The sequence below is a fragment of the Salvelinus sp. IW2-2015 genome, linkage group LG3 (genome assembly GCF_002910315.2).
Source record: "Salvelinus sp. IW2-2015 linkage group LG3, ASM291031v2, whole genome shotgun sequence".
Taxonomy (NCBI): domain Eukaryota; kingdom Metazoa; phylum Chordata; class Actinopteri; order Salmoniformes; family Salmonidae; genus Salvelinus; species Salvelinus sp. IW2-2015.
In genome coordinates this window covers 31,321,693-31,335,890 of record NC_036840.1, presented here as the reverse complement: position 1 = coordinate 31,335,890, position 14,198 = coordinate 31,321,693, and the positions used below count along the sequence as shown (strand labels likewise).

Genomic DNA, 14,198 nt, shown 5'->3' with positions numbered 1-14,198 from the left:
ATGCACCTGAGCTCAATTTCGAGTCTCATAGCAAAGGGTCTGAATACTTATGTAAATAATTTACACTTTATATATATATATATATATATACATTTGCTAACATTTCTAAGAACCTGTTTTCACTTTGTCATTATGAGGTATTGTGTGTAGATTGATGAGGGGGAAAAACGATTTCATCAATTTTAGAATAAGGCTGTAACAAAAGTCAAGGGGTCTGAATACTTTCCGACTGCACTGTAAGGGTTATGTGTATGCACTCAGATATGCCTGTTCCATGTTGCTTCAGGTATGACCGACCCACATCCAGGTTTTTGCATAGTAAACAATGTTTTCACTGCATATACCACTATGCCAGCGTGTATTTCCATGGAACCAATACTCCCTAGACGTTTAGAGGTTCAAATTAATGAAAATATTCATAATTTGTTTATTTTTTTTACATTCCATAATCCTTCCATTGTTTTGGGGGTTTCATGTAAGGGTATGTAGGCCTATATACTTTAATTGTTTAATTTCTAGAAGACTCTAGAGCTCTCAAAGTATGTCATCCCTTTGATTTGATTTTTATTTYGTGATTAGTACAAATGTAAATGATTTGTTACCATTGAGAAATAAAGTTGAAACATGTTAATAGGGCAAAATTATTATATCCGGTGTATTTATTTGTGTGATTTATTTGGGTCAGGAAGTTATCATAATCCATATGATMATATTTTATCTATTTCTTACCACTAGAAATATCATTTGAATTCCATGCTCATACATACCACAAGAAGGCGAMCATGTCACACGAAGAGAAACGCGCAAGAAAATAATCTGGGACAAATTGTTCGCTGCAGGCCTACGTAGATTATCCGAACACGTTTCCTGCTAAAGTAGAAAGGATCAAATGGTTTTTGAAAAGAAGTCTTCGGGTGATTTTAACTCTTTTTTCTTAACTCTTTTTTTCTTAGAAATGGTTGCTTCTGATTATAATAACTATATCGAGTACATAACTTGAGTTCACAAGTCAATAATACAACAACAATTGAATTAACAAACAACCGTTCGTTTGTCACTKGASCTTGCTAACTGGCTAACCTGGTGGTGTTGTGTCCAGATCGTACAAAGGCGCTATCATCACAAAAAATACCGGTTGTGAGCACGTTTGACATACTATACTGAAACATATAACTAGAGCATCTCATATTAACCTAGAAAGCAGGCGAAAAAGTTATTCAATTGCAATGAGAGGAAGTACATGACAACAGAAAGTAACTTTCAGTACTTTTCCAACAGCAAGGTTAGCTAATACATCATCGTCTAGTCCGACCGTTACTAGTTCTTCTAGCCCGGCTATAGCTGTTCCAGCTGTGTGATAGTCGTTGATATGTAGCTAGTGTAAACCTAGCCAGCAGATCTGACCCACTTGCTTACAGCTGCACTAGGGTCRGAAAGACGTGTAGCTTAAGCAGGGATGAAAGTAGATTTAATTTMTTCGCTATACAGTACCTCCTAAACCAAAAACATGTATGGGCCGAATCATAGAATTACATATAGAATCCCTATTAATTCAATAGGATCTCTGTGGGACTAGTTGTAAAGATTTGAGATTTTAATTTAAAAAATGTATTACTTTTTAATGTGGCCAACAGAACCAGTCATGATGTTTTCATCTGATTGTCAAACAATTACTTCAAATGGGTCTTTTACTAGGCTACCTGCGCACTTTAATCCACTCAAAATAAAATTCCAGCCTCCAAACCACTTTGAATGGAATGAGAGATTGGCTGCAGTGGCTAATGTTAGCTAGGATGAGAACGAAACATGGCAGTTTACTTAACTAGCAGTMGTACAATTATCTCGGTATAACAGTTGGGATAATGGAACAATTCGGAGTACAATGCATTTCTCATCCATGGATTGAGGAACGTTTTCCGAGCCATATCTCGCGCTGGCTCCGCTGCGTCTTAATCTACACAGGAAACCTGTCCAACCCTATTGCAGCTTTAAGAAAGCTCGGGTCTGAGTAAAGCATAGCAGGCACATATTCAACTAACCTGTACTTGGCGATACTTTCTTCGTTCTCGATTCCGAAGAAAAGTGTATCTTATAAATGCCTGTGTCCAGCTCTTTTCTAAGCGACACGGCCATGTGTAGAAGTAGATGACAGCGCGTCACACAGTGGACCAAAATATGTAAATACATGCAAGCTGGAATTTCTCACTCGATACAAAACATGGATTTGTTTATATTTTTGAATATTCTCTACTCATTCAAGGGTTTTTCTTTATTTGTACTATTGTCTACATTGTAGAATAATAGGGAAGACATCAAAACTATGAAATAACACATCTGGAATCATGTAGTAACCAAAAAAGTGTTAAATCAAAATATATTTTATTTTTGACATTCTTCAAAGTAGCCACCCTTTGCCTTGATGAAAGCTTTGCTCRCTCTTGGCATTCTCTCAACCAGCTTCACCTGGAATGCTTTTCCAACAGTTCCCACATATGCTGAGCACTTGTTGGCAGCCTTYAAAACATGAGCCCAATGTAGACTCGAATGACTTAATCCATATGACTACAGGTATTGGATATTTTAATAAAAACATCTCTCTCACTACCCCTACTCCCTCTATCTCTCCCAGCCCGTGTAGCGGAGGCAGGACAGAGGCGTGTGTTGGACGATGCAACACGCCAGCGGAGGTTAAATCGCCAGCTGGATGCTCTAGAGAAGGACAACTTCCAGGATGACCCTCTCTCCTCCCTGCCTCCCTCTGGTCCTACCGCCCGCYTGCCCGCCTTTAGCGAAGGAGAGGAACCGGGTGTGTGTGTGAAGGAACACCTTTTAGACCTGCCCAGTGCTATTGTTTGGTGGAGAGCTCTATATTAATTTGTTCACGTGTACTTCTGCCTCCCTTCTCTTTCATCTCTTCATCCTCCTCTCTCTTCCTCTCCCTCTTCTCCTGCCTCTCTTCCGCCTTCCCTCTTTCTTTCTGTCTCTAGGTAAGAAGAAGAGGAAAACTAGAGGTGATCACTTCAAACAGAGATTTCGCAAAAACTTCCAGACTCTACTAGAAGAAGAGGTAGGTAATAGAATGAGAACACCTCTGACCTCTAACCCCACAAGTAGTCCGCCATTTAGAGAAGTGGGTGTCATTTGAAACACACCAGCATCATGTGCAGAGGGGTGCATCCTGACAGAACTTTCAGATAGAAATAGATTATGATGGTATGTATCAGGGTTGGTGTCAATTCCATTTTAATTCCAGTCAATTCAGGAAGTACACTGAAATTCCAATGCTTTTCAGTAAGGGAAATGTTGAATTGGAATTTTGTTTACTTTCTGAATTGAAACGGAATCGACGCTAACCCTCGTATGYATGGTCCTCTGTAGCTCAGTTGGTAGAACATGATGCTTGTAACTGGTTCAAGTCCCGGGATCACCCAAGTGATAAAAATGTATGCACGCGTGACTGTAAAGTGCTTTGGATAAAAGTGTCTGCTAAATGCCATGTAGCACATTTCTCTCACTCAGCTCTATGACGTCAGCTCTATAGAGTAGAGGTCGACCGATTATGATTTTTCTACACTGATACGATACCGATTATTGGAGGAACAAAAAAAGCTGATGCCGATCAATCGGCCGATTAAAAAAAAATAAAATAAAAAAAAAAATTATAATAATAATTTAATAAATGTATTATTATATTTATTTATTTGTAATAATGACCATTACAACAATACTGAATGAACACTTTTATTTTAACTTGATATAATACATCAATCAAATCAATTTAGCCTCAAATAAATACTGAAACATGTTCAATTTGGTTTAAATAATGCAAAAACAAAGTGTTGGAGAAGAAAGTAAAAGTGCAATATGTGCCATGTAAAAAAGCTAACGTTCAAGTTCCTTGCTCAGAACATGAGAACATATGAAAGCTGGTGGTTCCTTTTAACATGAGTCCTCAATATTCCCAGATAAGAAGTTTTAGGTTGAGGTTATTATTGGAATTATAGGACTATTTCTCTCTATACCATTTGTATTTCATATACCTTTGACTATTGGATGTTCTTATAGGCACTTTAGTATTGCCAGTGTACAGTATAGCTTCCGTCCCTCTCCTCGCCCCTACCTGGGCTCGAACCAGGAACACATCGACAACAGCCACCCTCGAAGCAGGGTTACCCATTGCTCCACAAAAGCCGCGGCCCTTGCAGAGCAAGGGGAACAACTTCTCCAAGTCTCAGAGCGAGAGGCGTTTGAAACGCTATTAGCGCGCACCCTGCTAACTAGCTAGCCACTTCACATCGGTTACACCAGCGTAATCTCGGGAGTTGATAGCCTTGAAGTCATAAACAGCGTAATGCTTGAAGCATTGCGAAGAGCTGCTGGCAAACGCACGAAAGTGCTGTTTGAATGAATGCTTACGAGCCTGCTGCTGCCTACCACCGCTCAGTCAGACTGCTCTATTAAATATCAAATCATAGATTTAATTATAACATAATAACACACAGAAATACGAGCCGTAGGTCATTAATATGGTCAAATCCGGAATCCTATCATTTTGAAAATAAAACGTTTATTCTTTCAATGAAATACGGAACCGTTCCGTATTCTATCTAACGGGTGGCATCCATAAGTCTAAATATTCCTGTTACATTGCACAACCTTCAATGTTATGTCATAATTATGTAAAATTCTGGCAAGTGAGTTCGCAACGAACCTGGCGGCCCAAACTGCTGCATATACCCTGACTCTGTTGCACAGAAMGCAAGAKAAGTGACACAATTTCCCTAGTTGAAAGAAATTCATGTTAGCAGGCAATATTAACTAAATATGCAGKTTWAAAAATATATACTTGTGTATTGATTTTAAGAAAGGCGTTGATGTTTATGGTTAGGTACACATTGGTGCAACGACAGTGCTTTTTTCGCGAATGCGCTTGTTAAATCACCCGTTTGGCGAAGTAGGCTATGATTCAATGATAAATTAACAGGCACCGCATCGATTATATGCAACGCAGGACAAGCTAGATAAACTAGTAATATCATCAACCATGTGTAGTTAACTAGTGATTCTGTTAATATTTTTTTTTATAAGATACGTTTAATGCTAGCTAGCACCTTACCTTGGCTCCTTGCTGCACTCGCATAACAGGTAGTCAGCCTGCCACGCAGTCTCCTTGTGGGGTGCAATGTAATCGGCCATGATCGGTGTCCAAAATTGCTGATTACCGATTGCAAAATAGAAGGGTTGGCTTAGATTGTTGACATGTAAGCTATATTTTGTCACCAATGTTTATTGAAAACATACATTTGCACAATGAGCTCTTGTATCCTCTCCAATACATCCTTACAGTTGTTGGTTGGTTGGTTAGCTAGCTAATGAATTTTAGCCATATTAGCATTGATATGAAATCAGTCAGAACACCTCAAGAACAAGATAAATCGAGCTGAAACTATCCTACTTACGATTCCCCACATGGCAGTTTCTTGTCATTTTTGCTAGCAATCTGGCCATCCAGAATCACAACAATACGCTGATTTCTGCACCAAGGAAGCGCTTTGTTCACTAACCCATCTATAGCCCCCGTCTTTGCTGAGAGGCTAACCCTGTCCTTGCTGTGTTGTGATTGGCAGAATGTGTCTGAGAGGGAGGAGCCTAACTACCTGTCAGCTGCAGCCCCTCCCTCCTCGCTCCCCCCTCGTCTTTTCTGCTCCGTCTGTGGATTTCCTTCCTCCTACACCTGTTGCTCCTGTGGGGGGCGCTACTGTTCCACGCGCTGTCTTATCACGCACAGAGAGACCAGGTAACTCACACTACACTAAGCTAGAGCTGGGACCATAAACTGAAATTGATCGACACCAACCATACCGATCACTTATCATAGGCATTTTGTTTATGTTGTTCATTACGATAAGTAGCCTATAGTAAAGAAATGTGAAGATTGAAATGAAATGCGTTTGCTAATATGGTTGATTGTTAATGGGACAAAAACCAATAGTAGTAGTTTGAAGGATAATACAATAAAAACTGTGGTGCACATTGTTATTAACTTATTGTTCGATTTATTGTTATCGCATCAATTAGGCAATTTATCGCGATAAGAATTTTTGTCCATATCGCCCAGCTCTAACACACACACACACACACACTGTTCCATACGTATTCGACACACAGAGGCTACGTAACATGAATGCAACACACACACATTACACCCCCCCCCCCCCACACACAATACCATACACACAGGATTGTATATTAACCCTACTACCCTTAGCCTCACATCTCTTCTCTCTCTCTCTTTCAGGTGTCTGAAGATGACTCTGTAGCAGCTGATCTGACTATACCTGGGCATGCTCACAAAATGTGGATGGTAAATTTGTCTACCTGTAGCTGTATAGAATGTTACAACACAGGAACGGCGCTACGGATAATGACCGTGTACCAGAGATGCTATGGAGAGAACACTACCAGAGAAGTAATAGGGAACGCTACTAGAAAGTTACAAACATGCACACAGTGGCTCAGCGGTGTGACGTCAGTGTTGTGGAGTAGGGTCTAAAGCAGTAGTGGTGCGTGGGTAAAATCACTGGGGAAGCCAGAAAAAAAGCCATATTACAACCTATGTGTTGTGATAATTGCATTGTTTGCTCTATAACTTGTTAATTCATATTACTTCACGAATAGGTCTATCACTCTGTCATACAGTACACACTTTTATTTTTTTGTTGTCCTAGGTTACCTGGCTAAAATGCTTGCTCGCTAGCTTAACTTCCATTCATGGGAAACGTTAGCTAGTTATCATTAGCCTTCTATATCTAGCTACATATTGAACTTCCATCCTCTCAGGCCAGGGGCATAACAATGTATGAGTTTATGGTTGGATCAGAATCGCCGTTATAATCATTGGCCGGTACAGAGAATTAAGTAGAACCACAAGTTCAAATCCCTATCTCCATCCATGGCTAATTTAAGAAAGGGTCAACTTTAGCTAGCTAGTCACCGGAGGACAACAACACAACGAGATGCAACAATTCAATTTGTTTCTGTCAATGACGTAGGCTTTCAATKCGTTTTGATAGGAGTGATGCCAAAATCCAAGCTCGCTTTCCTTGACCTTTTTTTTTTTTGGCAGACCAGGACCCTTCACAATTGAGCTTGTTCAATTTAGCTCAACGTTGACTGGCTAATTGTTTATACTTTTTTTTTATCAAGAGGCCAGATGCTCGCTGGCTTCCCTTGCATTCTGTTCAATGCTACGGACTGCAACAATGGACCAGACAGCATCAGATAGATGGCCTACACGTGTAGAGACAGAGGGGCGCTGTTTCGCTCGCCCGGAAGCTTTCTCCAGTGAGATACATTCCGCCTCATGCGAATTGAAAATKATGAAAAACAGACACAAAATAAACTTTTTTTTTCTTCTTGGTCAATTTTTGGGGGGAAGCTTGGCATCCATGAATACACGCCACTGGTCTGAAGGGGACAGAAACAGGGCAGGAGTAAGGGATGGGTTTGTGTCGTAGGGGGGGTCTGACTATCTTTGTCTGTCTAGTTTGCTGTAATGATTTAATTAAACATGTCTGATTATGACTCAGTGTGTGTATTGTAAACCTTTATGCTATAGCGTAACCTCCTGTGTATGTGTGCACGTGGAGCCTGTTTGTGTGACTGGTGTGTGTGTACCCTGGTTTAGGTTTGTATACAGATGTTTGTTTATAAGCTCTGTCCTGTTAGGAAGAATGTTCTTAGAGGGAACAACAGGTTGTACGCTTATCCGCTTCCAGGAGGATTAAAACAACTTTCTTTTTCTGAAACCACTGTTCACACACATCCTGACATCAACACACACCCTTCTGCATAACTGACTAAAGTCTACCAGTGGTAAAGTATATGATTATATGTTTATGTATTGCATGTTATATAATTATATTGGAGGAAGGGGGCAGAGGGGTCAAGTGGTAATTATGGGCAACAACCMCTGAACCTCAGCTGTAAAGGGACGTTAATTATTAATGCACGCATATTGGGGGGGGGTTCCACTAGTGACCACAGCAACAAAGTCAAAATTGGCTATATTGTAAAACTTAATGAAAAAAAWAAATAGCTTTGTTCTCTTAATTTATGGTTAGGCATAAGGTCAGCAGTAGTGTGGGTAGGATTAGGGTTAAAATCGTTTAAAGAAGAGAAATGGTCGAAATAGGCGGGTTTATGACTTTGTGGCTGTGCTAACTATAGTGACAAGCGGTGGATGAGAGCGAAGGTAGCGCCTGATTTGGCACAGACAGGACGTCGGAGTAGGCTGTATGTGTGTTTGTAGCCCATTTACAGAACTGGGAGGTTGAGTGCTCCTACCAACGAGTGAAAGCTGCGCTTGCATCGGGCGCTGTGAAAATGGCGGATGACTGCGCTAGGCTCGGTACAATAATCGGTCAATGTTCGCACGGCAGACTTTGCCCGGTGATGGAGTGTTGTGTGTACGGAAATCCAGGAACGTGGCGCGAGCAGCTGTCAAGCTAAGCTTGTAGCGGAACGGGGGTGCCTCGAGCTTTCAAGCGAGTCGACCGCTGGAGCGCGCAAGGTGAGTAGACTGGAATGAATTGGTGTATGGGTCGTCCTTTTAACACAGATCTTGGATCCGATTATCCTACCCAAACCCTAAACCACTATCGGGGGATGGCAGAGACCGCGGGCAGATTAATCCCTCTTTCAATACGCGGTGATCATTGGGCACAATAAACTTTAGGCTACAGCTGGCGTCCATTTCAAACGGGTATAGTCAAGCCAAATAACTCAGTTTTCACTCAGAGAAGCATGATTTTATTTTAATGTTTATTTTCGCTTTTTTATATGATTTATTTGATGCTGAAAATCCTCTCAACACTGGCTATAGACATCAGCCCTTGATTGGCCAAGCTCTGTGTTCTCTGAGGAGCGCATAACCGATTGGATTAGGTGTGCACACTGCACAGATTGTGTGAATATGTTGTGTGTGTGTGTTTCTCTGTGTGCAGGGCTATATAGCCCAGACCCCCATTGATACTACTGCTGCCATGGAGAGGAAAGAGGTAAAATATCGGAATATTTTATTGTGATTCAATGAAACAGTATCTGTTGCAGAACGTCTGATCATCATACCCAATGGTGTAAAGTACTTAAGTAAAAATACTTGGAAGTACTACTTAAGTAGTTTTTTGGGGTATCTGTACTTTACTGTTTATATATTTTTGACTACTTTTACTACACTACATTTCTAAAGAAAATAATGTACTTTTTACTCCATACATTTTCTCTGAAACCCAAAAGTACTCGTTACATTTTGAATGCTTAGCAGGACAGGAAAATTGTCAAATTCATACACTTATCTGATCTGGCGGACTCACTAAACACAAATGCTTAGTTTGTAAATGATGTCTAAGTGTTGGAGTGTGCCCCTGGCTATCCTTAAAAAAAACAAGAAAATGGTGCCATCTGGTTTGCAAAATATAAGGAATTTGAAAATATTTTTACTTTTACTTTCAATACTTAAGTATATTTTAGCAGTTACACTTACTTTTGATACTTAAGTATATTTAAAACCAAATACTTTTAGACTTTTACTCCAGTAGTATTTTACTGTGTGACTTTCACTTTTACTTGAGTCATTTTCTATTAATGTATCTTTACTTTTACTCAAGTATGACAATTGGGTACTTTTTCCACCACTGATCATACACCAACCCCCCTCTCTCTCTACCTCTCGTTCTTTCTCTCTTCTGTCTCTCTCTTTCTTGTCCTCTCCTACAGCATCCAGTTGGAGAAGTCCTCATCATTCCAATGAGATCTTCAACATCACTTTCGCCCCAGGATTCAGCTCGACCCCAAACCCTTCCCCTCCAGCCCTCCTCCCCTCCCTCCCCCCCCTCTCTGTCCAGTCACCAGCTCCAGGCTGAGTTTCTGAGGAGAGCTCCCAGAGCTGCTTCCCCTGACAATGATTCGGCTTAGACACCAAAACTCCCCAACAACCCTCTCCCTCTGTCTCCCCTTCTCCTTCCCTCCTCCCACTCTTTCCTCCCTCCTCCACCCCCTCTCTCTGTCCAGTCCCAGCTCCAGGCTGAGTTTCTGAGGAGAGCTCCAGAGCTGCTTCCCCTGACAACGATTCGGCTAGACACCAAAACTTCCCCACAACCTCTCCCTCTGTCTCCCCCTTCTCCTCCCCTCCTCCCACTCTTTCCTCCCTCCTCCACCCCTCCTCCTGTCAGTCCCCAGCTCCAGGCTGAGTTTCTGAGAAGAGCTCCCAGAGCTGCTTCCCCGAAACGATTCGGCTAGACACCAAACTTTCCCACCAACCTCTCCCTCTGTCTCCCCTTCTCCTCCCTCCTCCCACTCTTTTTCCCTCCTCACCCCTCTCTCTGTCCAGTCCCCAGCTCCAGGCTGAGTTTCTGAGAAGAGCTCCCAGAGCTGCTTCCCCCGACAACGATTCGGCTAGACACCAAAACTTCCCCACAACCTCTCCCTCTGTCTCCCCTTCTCCTCCCTCCTCCCACTCTTTCCTCCCTCCTCCACCCTCTCTCTGTCCAGTCCCCAGCTCCAGGCTGAGTTTCTGAGAAGAGCTCCCAGAGCTGCTTCCCCCGACAACGATTCGGCTAGACACCAAAACCTTCCCCACCAACTCTCTCTTGTCTCCCCCTCTGTGTCCCTCTTCTCCTCCCCTCTCCCCCTCTTTCTTCCCTCCTCCACCTCTTTCTCCCCTCCTCCACCCCTCTCCCTGTCCAGTCCCCAGCTCAGGCTGAGTTTCTGAGGAGAGCTAGCCGTGGTCTGGAGAACTGTCTCCTGTGACACCAGCGATGTCCTCACCTCCCCAGCTCCACCCTGGTCTCCCCCTTTCCTCCACCCTTACCTCCCCCCACAGCCCCTGTCCCTCTCCTGCCCACTAAAGAGGGTGAGTTTTGAAGCAGTGCCATGGTCTAGTACTGATAGTAAAGTCATGTGATGCTTGTCTTCTCTCCAGTTTTCAGCTACTGAATAGTAGTAGTAGTAGTGTCGTTATAGCATACTACTAGTTTAGTATGTAGTGTAGTCGTTATAGCATACTACTAATTGTAGTGTCGTTATTGCACTATAATTGTAGTGTCATTATTGCATACTAGTAGTAGTAGTGTCATTATTGCATACTAGTAGTAGTGTCGTTTATAGCATACTACTAGTAGTAGTGTCGTTATAGCATACTACTAATTGTAGTGTCGTTATTGCATACTACTAATTGTAGTGTCATTTATGGCATACTACTAGTAGTAGTGTCGTTATAGTATACTAGTAGTAGTAGTGTCGTTATAGTATACTACTAGTAGTAGTGTCGTTATAGCATACTACTAATTGTAGTGTCATTATTGCATACTACTAGTATAGTAGTGTCGTTATAGTATACTAGTAGTAGTAGTGTCGTTATAGCATACTACTAGTAGTAGTGTCGTTATAGAGTAGTAGTAGTGTCGTTATGGTATACTACTAGTAGTAGTGTCGTTATAGAGTAGTAGTAGTGTCGTTAGAGTAGTAGTAGTGTCGTAGAGTAGTAGTAGTGGTCATTATAGTAAACTACCAGTAGTAGTAGTAGTGTAGTTATAGTAAAAGTAGTGTTAGTTATAGTAAACTACCAGTAGTAGTGTCGTTACAGTATACTAGAGTAGTAGTGTCGTTATAGTATACCAGTAGTAGTGTTGTCGTTATAGTATACTACTAGTAGTAGTGTAGTTATAGGCATACTACTAGTAGTAGTGTCGTTTAGAGTAGTAGTAGTGTCGTTATAGGTATAGTAGTGTCGTTAGAGTAGTAGTAGTGTATTATATGTAACTACCAGTAGTAGTAGTAGTGTAGTTATAGTAAAGTAGTGTAGTTATAGTAAACTACCAGTAGTAGTGTCGTTACAGTATACTAGTAGTAGTAGTGTGTTATAGTATACCAGTAGTAGTAGTGTCGTTATAGTATACTACTAGTAGTAGTGTCGTTTATAGTAATACTATAGTATAGTGTCGTTATAGCTTCTAGTAGTTGTTGTTATAGAGTAGTAGTGTGTCGTTGAGTAGTAGTAGTGTCGTTAGAGTAGTAGTAGTGTCATTATAGTAAACTACCAGTAGTAGTAGTAGTAGTAGTGTAGTTATAGTAAACTACCAGTAGTAGTGTCGTTACAGTATACTAGTAGTAGTAGTGGTGTTATAGTATACCAGTAGTAGTAATGTGTTATAGTATACCAGTGGTAGTAATGGAGGTATAGTATACTAGTAATAGTAATGGAGTTATAGTGTGGTAGTAGTGTCTTTATAGTATACTAGTAGTGGTAGCAGTGTCGTTATAGAATACTACTAGTAGTGAATGTGTAGTTTACTGTCAATAGTGTAGTTATAGTATACAAGTAGTAGTGTAGTTGTAGTGTACTACTAGTAATGTACTTCCAGTCTAATAGTAGGAGTGTCGTTATAGTATACTAGTAGTAGTGTTGTTATAGTATACTAGTAGTAGTGTCGTTTTAGTATACTAGTAGTAGTGTGTTTTTAGTATACTAGTAGTAGTGTCGTTATAGTATTCTAGCAGTATTAGTATCGTTATAGTATACAAAAAGTAGTAGTGTCGTTATAGTATACCTGCAGAAGTAGTGTCGTTATAGTATACTAGTAGTAGTGTCGTTTTAGTATACGAGTAGTAGTGTCGTTTTAGTATACGAGTAGTAGTGTCGTTTTAGTATACGAGTAGTGGTGTCGTTATAGTATTCTAGCAGTAGTAGTATCGTTATAGTATACTAAAAGTAGTAGTGTCGTTATAGTATACCTGCAGAAGTAGTGTCGTTATAGTATATTATCAGTAGTAGTGTCGTTATAGTATACTAGTGGTAATGTCGTTTTAGTATACTAGTAGTAGTGTGGTTTTAGTATACTTGTAGTGGAGTTATAGTATGCTGGTAGTAGTGTAGGTATAGTATACTAGTAGTTGTGTAGTTGTAGTACACGAGTATTAGCAGTGTAGCTATATTATAATAGTATTAGTAGTGTAGTTATAGTGCTCTGGTAGTAGTAGTAGTAGTGTAGCTGTAGTATACCCGTAGTGGTATAGTTATAGTATACTAGTAGTAGTAGTGTAGTTATAGTATACTGGTAGTGTATATATAGTACACTAGTATTAGTCATGTGTATATATATAGTACACTAGTAGCAGTAGTGTCGTTATAGTATACTACTAGTAGTAGTGTCGTTACAGAATACTAGTAGTAGAAATGTCGTTATCGTATACTAGTAGTGGTAATGTAGTTATGGTATACTAGTAGCAGTGTAGTTATTGTATATAGTACTAGTGGTAGTGTAGTTATAGTATACTAGTAGTATTAGTGTAGTTATAGTGAGTATAGTATACTATTATACTTCTCATTAGTATACTGTAAATTATAGTTTAGTATACTAGTAGTGGTGTCGTTATATTACACTAGTAGTAGTAGTGCCTTATAGTATACTAGTAATAGTAGTGTCGATATAGATATACTAGTATGTAAGTGCGTATGTTATACTAGTAGTAGTGTAGCTATGTTATACTAGTAGTAGTGTAGTTATTGTATATAGTGCAGTGTAGTATAGTGTAGTAGTGTAGTTATACTATACTAGTATAGTAAGTGTCATTATAGTAGCACTATACAGTAGTGCTTATAGTATACTACTAGTAGTAGTGTCGTTACAGAATACTAGTAGTAGAAATGTCGTTATATACACTAGTAGTAGTAGTGCGTTATAGTATACTAGTAATAGTAGTGTCGATATAGTATACTAGTAGCAGTAGTGTCGTTATAGTATACTTACAGTAGTAGTGTCGTTACAGAATACTAGTAGTAGAAATGTCGTTATAGTACACTATAGTAGTAGTGCGTTATATATACTAGTAATAGTAGTGTCGATATAGTATACTAGTAGTAGTGTCGTATGTTATTACTAGTAGTAGTGTAGTTTTTGTATATAGTGGCAGTTGTAGTTATAGTTGTAGTAGTGTACTTATACTTATAGTATAATAGTAGTTCATATAGTACACAGTAGCAGTAGTGTCGTTATAGTATACTACTAGAGTATGTCATTAACAGAAAATACTAGTAGTGAAAGTCGTTATATGTATACTATAGTATAATGTTGTTAGTATATAGTAGTTGCAATGTATTATGGTATACTCGTAAGCAGTGTAATATTGTATATAGTACT

The 14,198-nt window shown here is 40.0% G+C and overlaps 1 protein-coding gene and 1 non-coding gene across 2 annotated transcripts; both read left to right on the top strand.

Moving 5' to 3' along the window:
- Positions 1 to 810: 810 nt before the first annotated feature.
- On the top strand, positions 811 to 6,710 carry LOC111954729 (zinc finger HIT domain-containing protein 1). Its single transcript, XM_023974625.2, has 5 exons — positions 811 to 914; positions 2,630 to 2,806; positions 2,988 to 3,067; positions 5,628 to 5,797; positions 6,299 to 6,710. Exons 1-5 carry the CDS (start codon positions 890 to 892, stop codon positions 6,318 to 6,320), a joined length of 474 nt encoding a protein of 157 aa, XP_023830393.1. The 5' UTR covers positions 811 to 889; the 3' UTR covers positions 6,321 to 6,710.
- A 1,384-nt stretch (positions 6,711 to 8,094) lies between these two features.
- LOC111981420 (uncharacterized) lies at positions 8,095 to 10,302 on the top strand. The gene is made up of 3 exons (XR_011474386.1): positions 8,095 to 8,572; positions 9,006 to 9,059; positions 9,778 to 10,302. It is a non-coding gene; the product is annotated as an uncharacterized protein (transcript).
- The last annotated feature ends 3,896 nt before the right edge of the window (positions 10,303 to 14,198 follow it).